General features: G+C 38.5%; 1 protein-coding gene across 1 annotated transcript in view; it reads right to left on the reverse strand.

The window, feature by feature from the left end:
- Positions 1–24,550, reverse strand: part of SNTG1 (syntrophin gamma 1) — a gene marked incomplete at its 5' end in the record, with an annotated part of 391,830 nt that overhangs the window by 240,690 nt on the left and 126,590 nt on the right. The window contains 3 exons of the mRNA XM_003793729.2: positions 559–688; positions 14,455–14,585; positions 21,613–21,695. Of these exons, the coding sequence (XP_003793777.2) occupies positions 559–688; positions 14,455–14,585; positions 21,613–21,695 (344 nt within the window). The remainder of the gene's footprint in view (positions 1–558; positions 689–14,454; positions 14,586–21,612; positions 21,696–24,550) is intronic.

The following is a 24,550-nucleotide window of genomic DNA, read 5'->3' on the forward strand; positions in this document are numbered from 1 at the left end:
GGACACCCTCCCACTGCTCCCCCTCAGCACAGGGTCCTCAGTCTCCAACTGGACCCACAGGGACACCCTCCCACTGCTCCCCTTGACACACGGCCCTCATTCTCCATCTAGACCCACAAGGACACCCTCCCCCTGCTCCTCTTGCCACACAGTCCTCAGTGTCCAGCCCACACTCTCTTCATCTAGCCTCCTCCTCCTTCCTACTTTCCAGCTGTAATTTTAAGGTCACCAAGGGTAAACCAGCAACGCTGTCTTGAAATGCAGTACGGCATTAGTCCGGAATACTTTTACTTAGATATATTTAGGGTTAATGTGCTTGCTTAGGATGTTTGGAGGTGGAAACCTATGCGTAGGAATATTGTTGAGCTGATAAACTTTGGTAGAATTCTCAGGGTGATTTTCTTTCAATAAGTGTTCCACACCACCTTTCCTGAGGGAAGTGAAAGTGAAGTTCATTCCTAGAACACGGAGCAGCTGATGCAAAGTTACATATATGTTGGGGAATTTTGCAAGGGCTGAGACACTCTATGGCCAGGTACTCTTTGAATCAGTACTTACATTGTGCTTTGTGAGGTTTGAAATGTTGGTCGCTATTGCTTGCAGCCAGTCCATGCAATCTTCAGCAGAGAGGCACTGGATGACGCCACTGCAGACCCCGTCCACAGCAGTGACTTGAAAGGCGTGCTGCCTGCGGACATGTCAGAACAAACCAGATCAAAACCACGTCGCTTATCCATTTGCAATTTACAAAAGTATCTGTTGTAAAGCTCTTCTTTCAAACAATATAAATATCAGCCTCCAAATTCATAGCTGGTTACTTGCCTTTATAAATATTTCATTAAGTTGAACAATAAAGATAGACCTAGTTAACACAGAATTTCAAATTAGTAGAAACCATCCTTAGACTCAGATAACTATGGAGAACCTTTAACTTATAAAAACATCCTATGTAAATACAGGAGAATCTAAAAATTTGTAGAAGCATTCTTGTCCCATATTTCTATCAAATTATACATAGTTTATTTATTATTTGGCTACCATCAGCTCCTCCTAACATGTGTGGATACATTTTCTGACTTACAACAGAGACATCATGAACATGGGCAAACTAGTATTAAACATGTTGTAAAAAAATCAATAGACGTACGTGCTCTGTGGGTCTAATGATCATGGTCTTAGTTTTTTAAGAGTGCTGTGAATTTCAGTAGCACCATCTTTTAAAAAATGAAATGATAAGCTTAAATATCCCTTTGGTCATTTTTGATGTTATTTTTTGTTAGAAAAAATTAAGGGGAACTTAATCCTAAATTGTTCACAAAAGTGCTATACGATTTAAAGCTGCTTTCTACAGCTTGAATAATTCGCTATTTTTTTTCTTTTGTATCAAGTTCTTTCAGTGTTTAGATATAAGCTTAATGGAAAGGAATAGATAAAATCCCCAAATGAATGGAAGCAAGCCACATGCCTTGTGCTTCACACAAAATTCCTCTGTTGTGGAACACTTCAAATAGCTTCAAACTGTATTTCAATCCCAGTCAATCATGAAGCAATAGAAAACTTGTAAAGTTCAGTATTCAAAATGCTGGGTAAATTGTATAAAGTTATGTGTTTTCTCCAAATGTGCATCTTTCCTGGCTCTTCTGAGTTTTGTAATGAGGTATTTGTGGATATTAGATATAATTTCACTTCCCCAAACAAAGGCAGACCCACAGGGCGAGTAAGGCTCAGGGTCATCACCAGGCCTCTGTCACTCTGCCTTCCTGACTCAGAGCTGAGTGCACAAAGAAGTTCTGGTATCCACGAATGTTATTATAATAATGATCATTATAATATGTTAAGTGTTATTAACATTTTTAGAGAAACTGCCTCTCACGTCCTTGACACAGCACTTTCTATTGAAAACACAGAAGTGCTCAGACACTTTTTTTTGTTTTCTCTACAAGTGCACATTAAAAGAATTTATGAAGTATAACTATTGCCTATCTCTTTGAAATAGAGTTCTTCTGAATTTGCAACAAGAAAAAAATACTTAAACATGAAAAAAGATTATAACTTCACATTACATTTTTAACTTTCATTTTTATGTCTAATAGTGAGTAAGACATTTAAAATATCCAGACAGAAGCTCAATCATCCATGGAAATGAGAAATAAATTGAGGCTAGTAATATACAATTCTTTCTACTCTCTGATTATCATAGCTATTGCTTCACATACCATCAATTAAAGCATGTCTTGAACATATTTGTACTCTCTGCTTTAAATGAATTATAGAAGCCAGATATTTTTAGCTGATTAAAGTCAATACACTTAGAAGAAATTCTCAATCTATGTAATCGTGTATGTTTCACAGTCCCTAGGTAGAATAATGCTGAGAGAGTAATTTTTATAAACTTAGGCTCATTATGTTAGTATATAGCACTTTGTACATTCTGTGTCAACTCTGCCAAATTGATAGAAACCCTTTAATGAGTATTAGTGAAATGCCTTAACAGTTCCTCTGGTTATGTATGACCTCTTAAAAACAGGCACATCATAAATATTACCGTTATCAGAATTATATTTCTCCTCTGCTACTGAGTAAAGGAAAGGATTGGCAAATTAGTCCACTCACTTGTGCCTCAAAAAAAATGAGAATAAATACTTTACAAATTTAGCAAGTATTTTGCTGAGTAATCAGTGGATACAAATATTTTTACATAAGGCTGAAGCTATATGGGTAAGTTTCTTTTGAATAATTCATTAACATGTAGCTTTGATTGTAATATTTCAGTGTGTGGGAGGAATATTTCCACATAGACTTATGGTTTCATTGAGCACTTAGGAAGAAATTTTGTTTTCATTTTTAGTTTTGGAAAATGTAATTCTTTTGACTCAAGATAAACAACAATAGTCAGATTTTTTTGTCTCATCTTATATAATCATATGCTTTATGAAACTACTAGGCTCCATTATCTCACAACTTAGTACTGTATGATATTAAACTTTAATAATGTTTATAAGTAGTCTTTAAAATATTCAGACAAAATTATGAGTCTAAGTTTTATGTGTAAATATATGTGCTAAAAGATAGTTACATAACTAGATAATATAAAGTTTTGAGTTCAAGTTGATTTTTTCACCTCTTCATAACTATTTTTTATAATTTTCTAAGCATTCTTGATCATCGTTTTGGCAATAAAAATTATTCTCAAATGTTTCTGAATTTCAAAGTACGTTTATTCATTTGAATACACATTTAATCTTCCGTATGTGAACAATGTACTGCTCGCTATAAAAAATCATGAATAATTTTCAGTCCAACATGTATACACATAAATATGCATATATTCAGATTAATATAGTTAATAATGCATGATGCAATTCATTGTTGATTTTCACCACATGCAGGCATGGGGGAAGATGTTAAATTCGTGAGGGTGAATTGGAGAAGACAGGCAGAGAATAATGTTCTGCCCGAGAAACAAGCACTACTGAGCCTAGTATCAATCTCTCTCTCCCTTTCCCTCCCTCTCTCTCTCTCCCTCTCTCTCCCTCTCTCTCTCTCCCGGCCGCATCGAGGTGCTCCCGAGCGGAGAGCGCATGGAGATCTGCCTGGATAATGCTTCTGCCTTCCAAGGAGCTGTCATCTCCCCCCACTATGATTCCCTGCTGGTCAAAGTCATCGCCCATGGTAAAGACCACCCCATGGCCACCACCAAAATGAGCAGAGCCCTTGCTGAGTTCCGCTGTCAGAGGTATGAAGGTGAGAGGCTATGGTGCCCACCCTATTTGCCTTGGCCCTTTGAAGGTCCCATGGTCATTCACATCCCTGCTGGGGGCTGGAGCGTGGCTCTACCTCAGTCTACCCTGCTTTGTCCTTGTCAACCCTCTGGTTCCTTCAGCCATCCCTGCATGTTAGCTGCTCCTGGCTGCCCCTCACCCACTCGCTCCTCCGCAGCCCTGGAGTTGGCGGGCCCAGAGCTCTTCCTCAGACCCTGTGCCCTGGCCCAGGGGTCTTCTGTCCACAGTGTTGTTCACGGGAAGCCCACACTCTTTCCTGCCCCTTCGGGCTTAGGATCTTATGGAGAGGCCCCACTTCTGGAAATCCTGACCTCACAGGTTTGGGTCAAGCCCCCACAGTTTGTATTTTGAACAAGTTCCATAGGTAATTTCTTATTTTGGGAAAACGTGGCCGCCCCAAGCCAGAGCTCAGGCCCTGTGTGGGTAGGGGCACTTCGTGTATGTAGTCAGACTGTCCTGCCAGACCTTGCCGCCTCCTCACCCTAGCCTGGTATGTGCATGGTGTCGGGGACTTTCGGGATAGCCAAGGGGTGTGGCCTGTAACTTGGCTGCCTTCATCTGGCCACCACGGTCGCCCTGCCAGGCGAGGACTGTGGCTGCCCATTGCGTCTTATCTGGGCTCTGCTACTCGTGTCTAGGGCTAGAGAGGAATTCACAGTGACAAAATACCACCTTTTTCTTAGAACCAGTACCTGCCCGTGTATTTGGTGGGGCCACCCTCAGAATGGCAGGGCAGGAAGAGCTGAGGGGATAGGACCCTTGGCTGCTGGGGGAGCTCCTCTCTCCGCCTCTGCTGAGCTCTGTAGGACGAGCTGCTCTGGTGGCCAGCTGACGGCCTCTTCCTCTCCGCCTGGCCATCCTCCCTGCAGCTGCTTTGAGCTCCTGGCTGTGTGGAGGCTTGGCTGGGCGGGGTTTGGGCACGTGGATAGTGTTGTCCCCTCAGGCCCCATGATCATTCCTGTCATCTTTCCAGACAGCTCTGGCTGTCCCAGTGCAGGGACCTTTCATATGGTTTGGAGAGGCTGGAATGCCACACCCGTGAGGGATCAGCCCGGAGAAGGAGACTGGTTTAGAGTGAGGTGGGCTTTGGATGCCAGGTGGGGAGCCATGGCTGATCCCCATGTCCAGCTCTGTGTGGGCTGAGTGGTCCTGTTAACACAGCGAGGACAGGTCTACAGAACTCATGGACCAGGAGGTGATGGGGATGGAAATGAATTAAAATGCCACCCTGGTACCATAAAGGAATTGCTAACGGCGTCAGGAAGGGTGTGCTTCAAGATGTGCTTCTTAAACGTGTTTATGAGAGTGAGGATGGAGTTAAAATTACTCCAGCGTGTCAGACCGAAGCAGTGAGGTACCTTAGTTGAGGGAGACAAAGGGAAGCACGAATTTTACACAGGAGATAACTCATCCAAAAATAAACATTAGAGGTACATAAGTCATGGCATGCCCAGAGCTTAGGGGTTGTCTGGCATGTGGCCTGTGCACACGCAGAAGGGGCAGTTTGTGCAGTTGTGGCCGGTCGTAAAGTTGCACCCACGCCAGGCGTGATCGGGAAGCACTTTACCAATCCTGGTACAACACGTCTATCTAACCCAGCTGCCAGTGAGAGCTGACAGAACTATGTAAGCATTGGTATAAAAGAAACACATTTATAGTTTAGAAATATCTCTTTCTTGTAGTTAAGAAGAAAGAAAAAAGTGAGAGATGTGAGAAAGCTGTTGAAATACACAAGGTGACATAGAGACGCCTCTGTCTGGCAGGGTGACCCGTGGGTATGGGCAAGAACATTGACTCGGATGGTGTTGAAAAGATGCCAGTTATATGGTTCAGTTACCAACCAGTGGGGCGCTGGAGGAAAGAAGAAAGAGGAAGAGGCCTCTCAGGTGCGTGGGGCAGCGTTTCACTCCATTGCTCAGTGAGTTCAATTGCTCAGCCAGGTCGAGAGCGTTCCTGCCTGTGTGGAATGCCTCGCTCCACTGCCTCATCCTCTCTAATTTTTCAGGGACAAAGCCCTGTCTGGTTACATCAGGAGCTTTATAAAACCATTTTTGTTACTTATTTTACAAACCCATCATTTCATGATTTGAAGCCAGATAATTTACTCTCCAAAGAGATAAATCATTCCCTAATAACCAGATGACTCCTGCTGTGACAGAGTCCATCTTCCCAGTACCCCCTTTGTATAAAATGCCTTCTATCCCACCCCTGGACGCCTGCGGTTCCTGTAAGTCATGTAACACAGTGGAGCTCTCTGACCTGCATTTTCTCTACCTGCAGAATAAAGACGGCAGCATGTACCTGTAAATCTCAAGTTGTGTTTTGAAAACTGTTAACTGGGCTTCTGAACACCTAAAAATCTGTTAAAGATGTTGGTGGTGTTATTTCTACCTGTCAAAACCCACTTCATATGTCAAGAACTTAACTCAGGCCACCTGGCCCACAGGTCCTGTCACATGTATGTCAGTGACTCCCTCCCACGGGTCTGCACCCAGACTGCCGGGTCCTTCATTGCATTACTTCTTCTCCCTGATGTTAAATATTTTTGTATACTTGTTACACACTGTTCTTTCTTACTAAGCTGTGAGCTCCTGGAAGGAAAAGCCACGTGTGTCACTTTCTTTCACTCACAGTCCCAGTACAATGCTGGAGTCTTTAATCTGCCCTGAAAAACAAAACCGAAAACTAAACCACCTCTGCCTGGCTTCCGCAATCCCCGCTGTGCTAACTTGAGATCTGGCATTATCCTAGACAGTTCCGATGTCAGACTTGAACTCTCAGATTTCTGTTCTTTAACCTTTTCCTTCATGTCATCACTGTTTTAACTTACTCTTTCTGCTCTTTTTTATCCTTTCCGATTACCCTAGTTCATAAATCCACTCAGGATATATCTGCATCTCTTCCTAGACTGGGCTTCCCATTCATCCATACAAATTATATGGGGTTTTTTTTCACCTTAGAATTTCTTGTCATTTTGACCTTCAGCTGTTCTTAATTTATTAATTCCCAGTCCTGAATAACTTTAATTTAACTTAATTTATACCCCTTTCTTCCTAGGATTCCCTGGCAGAAGTTGTAAATTGTGCAAAGAAGTCTCAATACAGTCAGTATCTGGGAATCCAGAATTTTTAGTTGCTCTTATACAGGGTGGCCATGAAGTTTGTGTGACACGAATTTTATGGCCACCCTGTACGTTTCTATCTTTCCATTCTCACAGCGGTCAGTCAGCTCTACGCACTGCAGAATCTCATCCCTATGTAGCTGTCAGTTTATCTATCTCCTCCTGGATAATCTAATTTGCATAATAGCTCTTGGATAGCGTCTTTGTTCTTCAATTCCTGAGTCCTGCCTGTCTCTGGCTTACTATGAACATACAGCTTTGCCAGCCAAATCTTCAACATCTGCTAGAATAACTACATTGTATGCCTTTAATGTATTCTTATTAAAGTTTAGATCTTATAAATATATTTTACATCATTTTATCAATTAGAAATTTTTCATTTGAGCCTAAAAGTTTACTGGAATATTCTTTTTCAAAGGTTATTCATTATTGATTTTTTTTTTTTCAATTTTTCAGATACACTCAAACTCCTTGGAATCCTGTACCTTCTCTGGCTGTGAAAAAAAATTACAATTAACATTAATGATAGACGTATATCATTGAATAAATGCAATACAAAGGAGAACTGGAACAAATAGGGAGTCTTGGGCCAGATAGCTTCCCCAGGTTGGGCAACTTCTGGTCAGTTTGTGAAGATGGGACAAAGTCAATCAGTTCAGTCTCTCTGTGTCCAGGTGTGCAGGACCACACAGCACATCAGAACACGGAAGGGACAGGAGTGACGGGCATCAGAGCATCTTAGGAGCCATGACTATGTTATGCTTAAATTTTACATCCCATTTGCCCCCATCACTTTTCATATTCGTCACATCCTCACACATGAGTCCCTTTCTTTACTGTCAATATTCTTTTTATAACAAACTATTTTTCTATTGAAATTGCTCCTATAATTATTCTCCGCAAAGTCACCCTGACATTAATCACTCCTCAGTCCTTTCAGCATTTCTCTTGTGTAGTTGATGTGAATAAACACCTTCTTCTCCTTCAAATTCTGTTGGGAATGGCTTCTGAGACATGATAGCATCATAGTTCTTTTCTCTTTATTTGCATATTTATTTCTTTTCTGCTTCATGCATTCATTGATCCTGCTTCCTCCTCACTTCCCCTAAAATAGAGATTCCTAAAAGCCCCATTATTCAATGAGCAGCCATGACCTGAGTGTTTACTCTGACACAGCCTAGTTACTAAAGATGCATTTGCTAGAATCCTTGCATTATTGAAGCACAGTTCTCATGAGCATTGTCCTCGCCTACTGTTCAGACATTAACCTTCACCCCCGCGTGCCTAATCTCTCACCAGCTCAGAATAAGAACAGGGTGCAGTCTCAAAGGAAGCTAGGGAGTCCCTTATCATTTGGTATCTTTAAGTACAAATCGGGAGGCTTTATTTCAAAGGTACTTTTTTTCCTCAGGACATTTCCTCTGTTCTATTTTGTTTTGTTTTATTTCTTTTTCTGGTAAAATACATGTATTTATCACCTTAACCATTTTTAAATGCCCCTACAGCTCAGGTATATAAAATACATTCTTAATGTTGTGTAGCCACAACCACCACCCACCTCCATAAGTCTTTTCAACTTGCAAAACTCAAACTCTGCATCCATCAAACAGTAACTGTGTATTCCCCTTCCCTGCTAGCCACTCAATCCTGCTTTCTGTCTCTGTGATTTTGACATCTCTACATACTTCACATAAGTGAAATAATACAGCATTTATCTTTTTGTGGCACAATGAAACACATATATATTCATATACTCATTTTTCACATAAGGAAAATATAATTTGAAAAGATTAAAAGACCACCCAAAGCTCCCATAGCCATTACTTCCTTGTCTAATACTCTTGACACTGCAATAGTATGCAATATTATAACACAGTTCAGAATTTATATCTGAATCTGTAATTACAACATGGCAAACATAAACTTTCTTGTCACCAAAATATGTTGTAAAGCTGAGGGTTCAAGATGGCTGACTAGACACATGGAATGCCAGGTCTCCTCAGAGTGAAGGCCCAAGTTACAGGTAAAGATTTAAGAATAACAAGGGAGAGGGTAGAATGCAGCAGAGTTCAGGAGAAGCCAAGCATAGAAAAGGGAAGAAGGCAAGAGGCTGGCAGATCTTAAGAGAGATCTGAGGGACCTGGTATTTCACCTGAAGGGTAGGTGGGAGTGTTCTAGGTCCCTAGCCCATGGAAGAACAGTATCAGAACAATTCAAGGGCTCCTCTGCCCTTGAAAACCCAGGCACCATGGTGGGAGGTGATTTGTGTGACTTCCTAAGGGCATCACACCAGATTACCAGGTTTTACAGGGTTGGTGGCCCTCCTGGGGTTCAAGTTACCCTGACAGTTGCCATACCTGGGAGCACACCCACTGGGGGACTGTGTCCTGCCCAGGGAGCCCCAGCCCTTGTGTCTCCACATCACCAGAATCACTGCAGACATTCTCAGTACCCACTTGGATTGTGGCAGCCACAGGGACAGCTGGACCCAGGGGAGTTGGCACACCAAGAGGCATCCCTTGGGACAAAAACCACCAGACACTGTGCTTTCCTGAGCCGCAGGTACCCCTTCCTGCAAGTGGAGAGTGGCTGTACTGCTTTCAGTGGTGACATGCATGTTGTGTCAGCTCTGAAGGCAGGCATGCAGCTCCATCCACTGCCCAGATGGCCTCAGCAATCAAGAATTGCTGTGAAGAAATGGATTTCTCCCTATCCTTCCACCACTACAGACACAGCTGCAGCTGCTCCCAGAGTCAACTATTCTAGAGCTAAGTATGGCTTTGGCCTCACTGGCGGTGTGTCCACCAAACAGGGCTTGCAGGAAATATGGAGCCTCTCCCTCCATCTATACAGAGCAGCAGTGTCCCTGCAATGTAGAGCAGGACAGCTGCACAGCCACGTGTCTGGGGCACAGGGTGGAGATTCTGCACAGGAAGGAGTCTGTCAGAGCATTCAAACCACAGCCTGGAGACAGATAGCAGTGCCTGTTCCACCAGAGTATCCCAGGTACCAGTATGAGTGTGACATGGAAGCAGATGTCCTGCCTGTCGAGGCTACGCAGCTTAGGAAGCCACACCTCAGCACATTTTACCAGGAGCTCCAGCCACCACTCCCTGGCCAGAGCAGGTGCTTTTTGTGCCTGCCTTTGGAGTATGCCAGAGAAGGCTTAGTGGCTCAGCCCACCCAGCTCTGTTTCCCCCTCAGAGGTTGACTAGGGAGTTCAGGCCACTGCACACCCACAGACCAGGCCATTGTTTGAAGCAACAAACAGCTTTTACTAGAAAACAAAGATCAAGCATATACCCATCTGCTTCTGCCCTAACTAGATCTTATCCATAAACAGCACCTATTGGCTAGAAGGTTGAGGTGCACAAAATACAAATCTGCTGATATAAGCACCCAGCACCACAGCCATATGCCCATGCAGGAGAAGGAAACTAGACCCATATCCCTCACCATTTACAAAATTTAACTCACAATGGATTTTAGGACTTAAATGTAAGATATGAAACTACAAAAATTCTAGAAAAAGAGAAAAAAAAAAGGACAATCTCTTCTAAACATCAGCCTAAACAAAGAATTTCTGACTTAGAGCTTAAAAGCAAATATAACGAAAACAAAAATAGATGAATGGGACCTAAACTACAAATCCTCTGCATAGCAAAGTAGATCATCAACAGAATAAATAGACAACTACAGAATGGGAGACAATGTCTACACAGTATGCATCTGACAAAAGACTAATGTCCAGAATCTACAAGGACTCAAACAACTCAGTGAGAAAAAAACAACCCCATTTAAAAAGTGGGCAATGGACATGAACATACATTTTTTAAAGGAAAACATACAAATGGCCAATAATATGTAAAAATTATCAGCATGACTAACCATCAGAGAAATGTAAATTAAAACCACTGGGCGATCCTGTCTTACACCAGTCAGAATAGCCATGAGTAAGAAGTCAGAAACTGTCGATGTTGGTGAGGATGAAGAGAAAAGAGAACACTTAGTCTCTGTTAGTGGGAATGTAAATTAATATGACTTCTTTGGAAAATAGCATGGGAATTTCTCAAAGAAGCAAAAGTAGAGCTACTATTTGATGCAGCAATCTCACAACTGGGTACCTACCTAAAGGAAATCAGATCAAAAAGAGACCTGCACTCATATGTTTATTGGGGCACTATGCACCATAGTAAAGATACAGAATCAACCTGAGTGTCCACCAACAGGTGACTATAAAAGGAAAATATGGTTATATATACAATGGAAACTATCCAGCTATAAATAAGAATGAAAGCTTTTCTGTTCCTGCAACATGGATAGAACCAGAGGCCATTGTCTTAAAAGAAATAACTCAGAATCAGAAAGTCAAATACTGAATCTTCTTACTTATAAATAGGAGCTAAATAATGACTGTATATGGACATGGAAAGTGAAACGGTATATTGGAGACTTAGAGGGTGGGAAGGCAGCTGCTTAGTGAGAAATTATGTAACTGGCATTACAGATAGTAATCAAGTGATGGCTACACTAAAAATCCCAGACTTTGCCTCTAGGAATATACCCATGTAACAAGCTACATATACACTCTGAATATTTAAAAATAAAAAAAAAAGATGTTGTTTTAATCCATGTCTACACAATAATATATGACAGTAACACAGGTTAGTTGCAATTAAATATAACAAACATTATTACATCATTGAAATTAATATTACAAGATTTGGCATAAAACAACCAAGAAATCATTGCCTAAATTTTGAGCTAAACTAATTAATTTTCTTTTCATTATGTGACATTTTTTTGTCTATTTTCCCCCCACTTCACTGAATCTAATACTACTAGCCTGTGAACTTCCCCAGAGAAAGGACCAATATAATTCCTCCCATTTACAGACATTAAGTCAATACTGATTAAATGAATGAGTGAACAATAAATTAGTTCTTGAATTTGAATATCTGTGAAATCCGTTCTGAATAGCACCATGTTTATAGCTGCTTATTACTGTAATATTTATTGAGTGTAATTAATTTTGCTTATAAAAGCTATTGATGTGTTGAAGTGCAATAAAAATAAAAATTAAGGAGGCTTCTGAAATCATTCAAACAATTCATTTTTTTCCTCAGAAATTGCTTTAGCTAAATGCCTTAACATAATGTAACTGCATTTTTAAAAAGCAAAAAGAAAAACAAAAAACCCCAATGTGTACATTTAAAAAGCAGCATTAATAGGAATATTAAGAGAGTTGTTAAGGCACAAGAAAAATAAAATCAATAAGAAGAAATAAAGGAAAAAATTAAAGGCAAAATACACGTTAATAGTTATATGAAAGCAATAATATAATATTTTAAAACATCTAAGATACACATATAATTAAAATTATATAAAAATATACCCAAACATAAGAAAAGGAAATAAAGTGTCCCAAATTTCTAATAATTTTCTGAAAGAGGGAAAAGTAATAAGTTGTGGTCAACATAAAGAACTGGGCCTACCACATTGATACATACATGTGGTGTGTGTCTGGTCTATGAAAATTAAGTCAACTTAAGGAGGTGGTCAATGTAGGGAGATTGTTAGCTATGGAGGTTCGACTGTACTTGGAAATATCTCCAGAGAATTCTTCTGACAAAACACACGCACATGCACACATGCACACACACACACACATGCACACACAACGGCCTGCGCATGCGTGCACTGACACACACACCAGTAGAACAAAACAGAGAACCCAGAAATAGATCCATGCATCTATAAATAGATCTAAATGATCTAAATAGATCATGCAGCTCCAACTCATCTTTAGCAAAGAGGCCAAGAACAGAGTAAGGGAAGGGCAGACCCTCGATAACTGGTGCAGGGAATGCTGGATAACTATGTTCAGAACAGTGAAACTAGACCCCCATCTCTCACCAGACATAAAAATCAACTCACAATGAATTAAAGGCTTAAATCTAAGACTTGAAACTATGAAACTACTAGAAAAAAAATGGAGAAATGCTCCAGGACATTGGTCTAGAGAAAGATCCCAATAGTACAGGCCATCAAAGAAACAAGTCACATGGCATTGCAACAGATTAAACAGGTTCTGCAAAGAAAAGGGAATAATCAATGAAGTTAAGAAACAACTCAAGCATTTGAGAAAATACTTACAGCCTATAAATTTCACAAAGGATTAATAAGCAGAATATATAAAGAGCTCAAACAATAGGGGAAAAAAGGCAAATAATCCAATTAAAAATGGACAAAAGAGGGCAGTGCCTGTGGCTCAAAAGGCGCCCGTCCCACATGCCAGAGGTGGTGGGTTGAAACCCAGCCCCGGCCAAAACCTGCCAAAGAAAAAGAAAAAAAGATGGGTAAAAGATCTGAACAAACAATATTCAAGAAAAACAGAAATGGCCAACAAATATATGAAAAAATGCTAATATCAGTAATTATCACTTAAATGCATACACAAACCTCAAGTCCGGTAATAACAGATACTGGTAAGGATGCATAGAAAGGGGGATCCTCAAACACTTTTGGGGAGATGTAAAACTACAGTCACTATGGAGAACAGTATGGTGATTCCTAAAAAAACTGAAAATAGAATTACCATAAGATCCAGAAATTCTACTACTGCGTATATATCCAAAAGAATGTGTCAAAAAAACACCTGCACTTCCATGTTTATGTAGCACTATTCACAGCAGCCTCTGTCATTTGCAGAAACATAGATAGATGGTCATTATGTTAAGTGAAATGTGTCCGGCTCAGAAAAACAACAGTCACACGTCCTCACTCATATGTGGGAGCTAAAAAAGTGAATCTCATGAAGATAGAGAGTAGACTGTTGGTTACCAGAGGCCAGGCAGGGTAGGTGGTAGGGGAGATGAAAAGAAGCTGATTCATGGGAACGAATTTGGAGTTCGATGGAAGAAACAAGACCTGTTGTTAGACACATCAGTACGGCAGCTAGGCCTAATTTATCATGATTTATTATACATTTAAAAATAACAAAAAAGAATTCTAATGGGTCTAGCATAAAGAAATAACAAATAATTTAGGTGATGGATGTCCCAAGTACTCTTATATTTTGTTAATATAAATATCATGATTTAGTTACAAATCATATTTTGTTTAAAATAACAAAAAAGAATTCTAATGGGTCTAGCATAAAGAAATAACAAATAATTTAGGTGATGGATGTCCCAAGTACTCTGATTTGATCTTTACAAATTACTTGGATGCATTAAATTATTATATGTGTCCCAAAACTATGTACATCTATTATGCATTAATAGAAAATTGAATTCAATAAGGTTGCATAGTGTAGAACTGCATTTACCCAATCATCTTGAGAAAATAATATACATAAATGAGGACGAGTTTGGCAGTTGTCAGAGATTAGGGATGTGGTGGGGAGGTGGGGAGGGGCGTGCCTGTGCGGTTACAGAGGGGCTACGGGAGGATCTACAACCACAGGCATGCTATGTTATGTTACAAGGTTGACCACAATGTCTCTGTTTTCAGTCAACAAATGGTCATCGGGTAGGAGCATGGACTCACCGGCTCAGATCCGTCCCGGGCACGTACTGAGAGAAGCGAGAGTGGAGCAGGGGGATGAGTCTGAGGTCGCACCACCGTTTTTCCCACCTCAAGCCTGGAGATGTCGGCCATGAGGAACACGATAATGTGTCCTGAAAATCAGGAGTAGAAACACTCAGAATCGGGTTTTTCCTTCTATGTTTTCAATTTCTGTGTCACAAACCCTCTTAAACTGAAAGAGATACTTTTTTCCTAAATGAACAAAAGGCTTATACATAGAATGTGATGAGAAACCTGTACTCTTGACACTGAATTTGTATTTGCTAACTCCTTTATTAATGGAATTTGGTGAGAAGCTAGAAATAGATTACTGTGATAAAGAATAATAGTGGAAATAGATTTTATAATAGGGTGGAGAGAAGGAGGGGAAGGATAAAAGTGTGACAGAACAAAATTCATTCAAGGATGGAAAAGGAACAAACTTGGAACTATAATGAGTCAAGGAGAAAAACAGAAACCAGCTCCAGTTCACTCATTTAGCCAACAGCTTTTGAGTGTGAAGTACCACTCGCTTGTAATTTATCACTTGCTCGCAGATATTTGTGAATAGAATGAACATGCCTATTAAAGAACTTTCAAAGCTGCTCAAGAAGCCTTCACTCCTTATCTGCATTTGATGTTTACGAGAAAGTTTTGCTTTCTTCAGGCCATGTCAAGCCAACTACTGCTGGTTTAAAATGACACATATTTTAAGGGGTCTTTTTTCTTAGAATTTTTTCCTCATACATAGAAAGGACTTATATTTGAATAAAATTTTGGTTTTTCACTTGACACTGAAGTTTACTATTTCAGTGTCACTGTTGCAATTTCTCTGTAGTACTAGAATATGGAATAATGTTAAGGTCTCAGTTGGCACAGGCTGTAAGTGCAGCAGGGCTCGGGGTGACTAGAGAATTCTTAATGCTATTTCCTTTTTATTCAATAATTTTTGAGAGATGGTATTAGAAGGAGGTTGGGGAGGTTCAATAGAGGGAGGGTTAATGGCGGGACCTCACCCATGGAGCATATTGCAAGGATACAAGTCAAATCTATCAAGTATAGAACACAAACGTCTTAACACTGTGATTAAGTAAATGAGGTGAAAACTGTTAATTAGTGGGATATAGGCACTCCAATTTGTACAAATAATCAACATATTTAATCCCACAAAGGCATAAATATATCCATGATCTATGTATATATGACTTAATAAAAGAAATCTAAATATTTAAACTATTAAACATTGTCGAACATTACTTTCAAATGTTAACATTTGTAAGTGCTCAGGAAGAAGAAACTATTATTTTCACTACAGGGCAATGTCCCTTGGCTTATGCATAATATGTTATTTGTCACAGATCATGGTGACAAAAATGTATTAGGTTTGTAGAGCAGTTTAGAACAATTGGAAGTGTGGACTGGCTGAGATTACTCAGTGAGGCCCCCTGTGGGTGACTTAATATGCCCATCAGCCTCCAGGTCACCAGTCCTTTGATGCCAGACAGTTGCTTTGCAGGCTCATCTGGTGGCTGCAGAAGTGCAAACCCAGATTTCCTGTGAGTCTCTCTCCTGGCCTCAGGTCAGTCCCTGCAGGTGGGTCAGTTCCTCCTGTCAGATGTTATAGGGGTCAGCGGGCAGTAGTCGACAGGGTGGTGAGGGCTCAAGTTACAAATCAGAATTAGACCAATTAGTTCTGAATCCCCATTTCCCAAATGACTAGTCCATTAACCTAGAAGCAAGTTACTGAAAGTCTCCATCCTACTATGCTGATCTTCAAAGGGGGGCTAATAATAGGAATGACTGATAAGAACACAGACAGAAGTGAATGAAGGAGTATTTAGACTATAGCCCAGTAAAGTAATTTCATAAAATTGTCAATATTTCTAAATGGAAATTTTACATCACATTATAACAGCAGCCTGATCAGAAGCACAGCTTTGTAGCTATCTGTAAATTAAAAAAATAGAAAATAATGTATTCTCAATAAGAATAGTAAGTTTGAGTAACAGAAAAAAATTACTTTAAAGATGAGACTTTAAAAAAAAAAAAAGATGAGATTTTGAGAAAGGACATTCTTATTCATACTAGCAGTAGTCCGTCATCACATACTGCGGCTGCTACTGGTGAGTATTAATAACACTCCCCTATCCTAAGTGCTTTGAATGTAACTTCTTTGAAGGACTATTGCTATGTTCATCTTACAGAGGAGAAACAGAAGGCTTTTTAAGTATTTTTTTTTTTTTGAAGTTTTGGCCTGGGGCCAGGCTTGAACCTGCCACCCCCAGTATATGGGGCTAGCACCCTACTCTTTGAGCCACAGGTGCCACCTGGCTTTTAAAGCATTTTTATTATTGCTTTCATACCCTTTTTTCTTTTTTTCATGACAGCACATGAGTAGACTCAGGTAAACAGACCAGAATTCTAGGGCTAGGCCAGAGCTGAGCAAAGGGACAGAAAGTGACCCAAGTCCCACTAAGCTACCCTGTAAAGGGCCCATATTGGCTTGGGACTAAAACCCCCTCCCAGGACTCCAAACCATACACAGTACTGAGCTGCACAATAGATAATGTTTAGCCACTGAACGCCAGCACCAAGATGGATGCAGAAGGATACCTCTCGATCCCAGAGTCAACATGTCTACCTCAGCAAAGCATTTAACTCTCCTAATCAGAGGTGAGACAATGGAAAGAATAATTTAGAGTTTTTTGTACTTGATTATTTCACACTTATATTATATAATTTTAGGCATATTATTTAAATATGATTCCCCATCTTTCATGAAACAATAGAAATAGGGCCAGCACCTGTGGGTCAAAGGAGTAGGGCGCTGGCCCCATATGCCAGAGGTGGCAGGTTCAAACCCAGCCCCAGTCAAAAACTGCAAAAAAAAGAGAAACATTAGAAATAACTCTTCTCGCATATTATGGTCCATGAATGAATGGGATAGAAAATGTAGAATATAAGAAAAGACACAGGCCATGAAATATTGAGGATGTGATAACCACCAGGAGGTGAGTGTAACTTTCAAAAATCTTATTGACAGACTTCACAGGTTGGCAGATTTGAAAGGCATGTGGCCTTGTATGTGACTTTGTGGTAGCATTTTGACTCCATGCCTTTCTGTAGGAAAGTTATAAATACATCACTTTCTTTTATGTTTCTTTCTTACAAGAAATATGAAATAAGCGCTACCTTAGTTATTTCTTTATTTTTATTTTTTCAGAGACAGAACCTCAAGCTGTCCCCCTGGGTTGAGTGCCATGGCATCATAGCTCACAGCAACCTCCAACTCCTGGGCTCAAGCAAGTCTCCTGTCTCAGCCTCCCGAGTAGCTGGGACCACAGGCGCCCACCACAACACCCGGTTATATATATATATTTTTTTTTTGGTTGCAGCCGTCATTGTTGTTTGGCAGGCCTTGGCTGGATTCGAACCCGTCACCTTGGGTGTATGTGGCTGGCACCTTAGCCACTTGAGCCACAGGCACCGAGCCTCTTAGTTATATTTGACTATAGGTTTGATGTATTTCAAATAACAGGCCTGTAATTTACAGTGAAATATGTAGTAGTATTTAAGTAGTTTTCACTGTTACTTATTTCATTATGTAAACATAATTTAAATTTGGTTTTTAATCTTTTTATTGGAATAGTAGAACTATTTTGAATTGTATAAAAGTAACAAAAAAAACAAAGCCATTTTTAGGGCATCATGAATATTTTTCAATAGTTTTACTCTATAATTTTAAGAAAGTAGCTTCCAAAATATTAATGAGAATGGACAAAGTATCATTTGCAAATACTTTGCTTTAAAATAGACTCTTTTCCCAAAACTCAACATGTGACACACAATAATCTCAAGCACAATTATTTTACCAAAGTGTAATTGCCACAGGGCAGAATGCTGATCCAGATTTTGTTAAGGACTTGGCATAGAAAACATTTGTTAAAGGTGTACAGTATGAAAAATGTTTCTCAGAGCCAGGTTAACTGATTACCTGAATCAAAGTCTTCTGCTCAAATTCCTTTTCTCCATCTTTAGAGAGGAGAAATTCAGTGGGTCTCAGCTGAGACTCAGATCATTTCTAGGCTAGGAAAAGAGGTAACACTGCATACTCTAAAATTGCTGATTTTATGTCCTTAGAGGGACTAGGTTATATTTTTATGCAAAATAGTGGAGAGATATTAATATATTATAGGCCTTTATTTTTTCTTATGTATGGGATGCTGCCCTAAATCATAGTAAGGATATTTCAGAAAACTAAAATAGTATCCATTTACTCAAAATTTTCTTCAAAGCCAGACATAGGAAATAAAAAGAGATTTCCTAAAGCTAGAACAGAACCTAGGATTTGCATACATCAGAGAATCATATGTTTCTCTTCAAGGAGACTGAGTGCCTGGACTCTGCAAAGATTCTATAGCAAATGCGCGTCCTCCTTCCACAGCCCACTGTCCATTGTCACTCCATGAGGGGACAGAAGACTTGTCTTTGAATTCTCCAAATTTTGTAAACTTCTCTACTCCTACATCAAAGCTTATTCAAAATAGAGCAGAGTAACTACAGGAGAAGGCTGTGCGAGTCTGCATGACCAGACTCTGATGGGAGATCAGAGCCCTTCATGGACATAGGAGCACACGCTCCTTGGACATCTCTCAGACTCTGCTGGGTTCAGTCTGGGCACATCTCCAGAGTCCCCACAGCTCTGGCCTGCTGCTGGGATGCTGCTGGCCTGGGCTTTTCTTCCTGCTTATATTATAGTTAATTGTCTGCATCTTCCTACACATCTGCATATTTAAACTTGTTGGATCATGGACCAGAACTAACTCCTTTCCAAAGTACCCAGAAGAGTATTCCACAGAGTAGCTTCTCAACAACAATGTATTTGGTCCATATGCACTGAATTTTTAAATTTATTTTGAATTTACTTTGCCTGATTTACATATGCTTTGATTTACAAGCTCTAAAACATTGTGATAAACCCCTTTAATTTGCTTACACCAAAATATCCTCAGCAACATCAAAAGTGTGTTCAATTCCCATGCTAAATATGGAAATAAAATGTGCATCTTGGAAATGAAAAGACTAGCTGCAGTATGACAGAGTTCTGACAATTTGTTTTTTGAATTTTATACAACTAGATTTATTTGGAGCAGTCATATTAGAGAATTACTGAGTGGTTTTCCTGCTCTAATTATAGCTTTCCAAAGGAAGACATCATTCCATAAATGTCAGTAGAATGAGTTAAAAACAAACCAGAATGATTCCTGCCCTGAGACCTCCTACCCTGATGTCTCATTATTGCAGAGAGTAGAACAACCACAACATCACCAAACAGCTTTCTCCCATCTGAATTCTGGTAGCTTTTATTTTTGCCTTGGTAGAAGAGCTAGACAGAGATCCTTGTATGCATGACATGCACAAGGGACATCCTTGGGAGAAACCTGTGAGGCCTGAATGAAGCAGGAGATATGGGGCTACAACGTGGCAAAGGTGTGGGTGCCTCAGAGGAGACCTCCATCTCCTCTGCAGTGCCGGGGGAGCCTGCCTCTGGTCTACTACTGAGGCACACATGAAGCGGGGAAAGGAAGTTCTAACTTCCAAGCAAAGGGATCCTACTGAGAGTGGAGAGCTGTGAATGGGGACAGCCAACACTCACAGCAGGTGGGGACAGGTGGCCGAGTGTGGTGAAGGGATGAGGACAGCATCAAAGTAACAAAAACATCTGGATGGGAAGGCAAGAGGCAGGCAGAGCAATCGCAAAAGCAAGAGGTAAGAAGTCTATGGAACGAGAAGGCAGCTGATGGGAGCGTATGTGTGTGTGTGTATACAGATTCATTTTCTCAGTAAGAAATCAATATTTTGAAAACCCCACACTGTACCCCAGAAGTGCATTAATGTACATAGTTACCATTCAATTAAAAAAAAAAGAAATCAATATTTTATGTCACTCAGATCTTGCCATTTTCTGAAGATCAGTATTTTTAAAGTTATATATTGTGTCACCAATTATTTAGCTGATAAGATGAATTTAAAAGGCCAGATGTGGTTGGTTTTAGAAAAGATTCTTACATTTATAGAGATAACCTTTGGTCTTCCCAAGTGTTCCTTTTTATAAGGACAAAAAAAAAAAAAAAGGAGGGGGCAGAAAATGTGAAGCCCTAAGGCATTTAGCTAAGTGATAACACTGGGGCCATTAGGTACAATGAAGGGCACTCAGGCCTGAAGATGTTCAAATGGAGTAGTCCATGCAAAGTGCCACAATTCTGAGGAGAATTTCAAATGCAGGATGAATCCTACAAGTCCGAAGAAAAAGCTATGTAAGTTCTGTATCCTAATAGGTGTTTGAAAAAGTAAAATAAATAAAATTCTATTCAAGGTCAGCTCTGCTACTCTGTGTTTGTAAGCACAGAAGATATAAGTTGGATCTACTTTTACTCAATGAGAATTATTTTGTCTTTAGAATGTGTGAATATTTTGAGGGGTGAAATATAAGAAACTTCAGAAATTTTTATAATAGCATAAAACCAGTTAGTCCACATAGAAAATAGAACTTAAAATTGCATTAAATGTCTGCAAAACAAACATGTTAATTTTACCTCTTATTAATACATGCACATTTAAAATCCATTACAGTTGAACATAATGTATAGATGAGATTTCTCACTTTGAAATAATTCTGTATTATGCATAAAGACTCTAAGAAATCCTAACAAATAGCAAATTAAATAGCTACTTTTAGCTAAGTAATTTCCAAAGAGAAATGATGCTGAAGCATTTAGAGCATGAAATCACACATAATATGCAATGTTCTAAAAGAGTGTATGATGTTACCCATGACCTCTCCGAGTTAACAGTATCCGTAGCTTACAAAGAACTGACTATATAAGACCCAGGAGCATCGAAATGGAATAAAAAATAATCAACCTACTTATTTTCCCTTCCTATCTCATTATTATAATTAAATTATGAAGAAACCACAGATTTCATATCTATCGGATAAATCAGATTCATCGCAGCTTTTGCAAACTATAAACAAACATAATTTATCTTCGTGTTTATACATATGTGTTATGTCTAGCCTTCTTGAGTTTCCTCCGTGTTATCTCCTTATTTATCTGAGCTGTGTCTGGGTGATCTTACTGTATTGTTGGGGTGGTAGTTGAGGTGCAAGCCACTGTCACAGAGAGGAGAGGAGGTGCCGCTGCTCTGGTCGCTGGGAGCACCTGCAGGAGACAAAGTTACAAAGTCACAGTGTTCAGAACGCTGTGCTACTGCAGACTGATGCGTACATGTTAAATTTTTATGTTGACTCAATAATATCAAGTAAATTAGGTACTAAAGTAAAATTTTATTTTATTATACTCAAAATTCCGAGCATCGCAAGTAAGCCAAGTGACTATAAGTATTAGGGCACTGAAAGAGACTCAGAGACATTTACTTTTGATTTCAAAGACACTAAGGCATTATTAAGGAAAGCATGCAATCTTATAAAAAGTATTATTTTGTTTCCTTATCCATGGTGGCCTATACTGATAGACCATACCTATAATAGTGCAATGTTTCCTTTGTCTTCAAGGCTCTACTTAATATTATACTTTAATCTACTCACAAATTCTGTCTTTAGAAAGCATAATTTTCTGTGATGCAAAATTGTGTGTGTGCTCTGTCTTTATGAGTGCACTGGTATGTCTTTAAGATCTCATTGAAGCTATCTTTGTGAAGGTGCAATGATAAAATTGCACCCCATGAGAAACCCCCCATATTTGAACCCTATGAGAAAATGACTACTGTCTATCTTAAAGCTTTTTAATTTTCCCTGATTTCACAATTTAGTAAGTATTAAAGTCAGAATTAGCTACTTTGTCTTTTAAACATTACCTATACTTCTCTTTTGTGACACAATATGTTTATTATATGAGTACATGCTTGTTTCAAGTATGTCCATATTGAAATGAACAAAATGAAAACATAACTTGTCAATTTCTGTGAATGAATCTTAGTCACTTGAGGGAAATTTAAGCACTTAAATGTAAACATGAAAAGAAAGTAGGAGTAAACTTAATGACCAATGCGTGCACCTTAAGAAGTTAGAAATGGAAGAGCAAATTAAACTAAACTAAATAGAAGACAGATGGCAATAGATAAAGTAGAAGAAAATGAATTATAAAACATAAAATAACAGGAAAATTAACTGAGACAAACATGAGATCTCTGGAAGGATTAATAAAATAATTAAACTCATACCAAAAATAATCTAGAGAAAAGACAAATAAAATATATCAGGGATGAAAGAGAAAGTTAACATATTAAAAAATAGTAAAAATGAAGAATAAAAACATTATGCAAAGTAAAAACTTAGTTGAAATTGACAAATACCTTAAAAAAACTAACTGAAACTTAAAAGAAAAAAGAGACTATCAAAAGAATCTCATATTCATCCATACATTAAATTCACACAAAAGAAAAATTATGATTCTAGGCTCAAATTATGTCTCTGGAAATTTATTCAACATTTAAGAAAGAAATATTATCATTGTTAAATAAATTCTCTCAGGAAATAGGAATTACTACTGCACTGTTGTATGAAAACATAAACTGATTACCAAAACTTTATTAAAAATTATGAGAAAGGTAAAAAATAACATCCCTCATGAACATGGACAAGGAGAAAATAAATCTTAATATATTAACAGATTGAATCTAGCAATAAAAAAAAATCACTTTTAACTAAGTGCTGTTTACTGTAGGACAGAAGTTTGGTTTGGTTTGATATTCAAAATCAACTTTCAAAAATTTGCCATTTTTTTCTATAGACCAAAAAAAGAAAAAAGACAAATATATATAATATTTCAATGTATCAAAAAAAAAAGAAATTCAACAACTTACGTTAATGAAACAAAAAGAAAAAAATTCAGTCTTCTATGACTACAGTAGAAATAGAGTCTACTTCCTCTACCTGATAAAGAGAATCAATGAATGCCTGCAGCTGATATCCTAATTAATTATAAAAGACCAACTTCTCCCCTCCCCTTAATATCAGGAGCAAGAAAAGGATATCTACTCTAAATACTTTATTTGATATAATGGGGAGGTCCTCACTATTTCAATGGAAAAAAATACTTTATTTGATATAATGTGGAGGTCCTCACTATTTCAATGGAAAAAAGTCTAATAAAAGAAATTAAGGAAACAGATTACAAACGAAGAAACAAAATTTATTATTTCCAGATGATGTCATTGTATATGTACAAAAGTTAAAGAATACACAAAAATCCTACTAGAATTAATAAGAAAAACTATATTGGGGCATGTCAGTATATAAAAATAAATTTTATTTTTACATGTGGCATTTATAATAAACTAAAAAATATAAATTACATGGAAACAAATTTAATAAAAAATATACAATATATAATAAAAAAAATACAATATAATTCCACATTGAAAAACACTAAAATGAAGGAGCTTTTCATGAAGGAGCAAAGAAAGCAGTTTCTGCTGATGGCATATACTCCTAGTAAAAACGCTGCAAACATCTTTGAAATGACAACAAAGATGCGGAATATTACATACAACTAGTGTGTAAAGACGCAGCAGGGTTTACAAGATTGTCTCCAATTTTGAAAGAAGTTCTACTGTGGGTAAATACTATCAAATGGCATCACATGTTTTACAGAAACCTGTCATGAAAGGAAAAGTCAGTAGACATGACAAACTTCATTGTCTTATTTTTTTCCTTTTTCCTTCTTTTTAAAATTTTTTTTCTCTACTAATTTGGGGTTTAGTTTGCCCTTGGTTTTCTAGTTCTTTAAGATATATTATCAGGTTAATTGAAGCTTTTCAATTTTTTTAAGTAGGCAATTATTGTTATAAACTTTTCTCCTCTTGGTACTGCTTCTGCTGTATGTCATAGGATTTGGCATGCTGTATTTTCATTTTTATTTGTTTCAAGAAATTTTTAAATTTTCTTCTTTATCTCTTCATTGACCAACTTGTCATGCAGAAGCATAGTGTTTAATTTCCATGTGTTTGTATAGTTTTCGGTGTTCATCTTATTGCTCATTTCTAATTTCATCCC

The sequence above is a fragment of the Otolemur garnettii genome, unplaced genomic scaffold (genome assembly GCF_000181295.1).
Source record: "Otolemur garnettii isolate 467f Iridium unplaced genomic scaffold, OtoGar3 scaffold00071, whole genome shotgun sequence".
Classification (NCBI taxonomy): domain Eukaryota; kingdom Metazoa; phylum Chordata; class Mammalia; order Primates; family Galagidae; genus Otolemur; species Otolemur garnettii.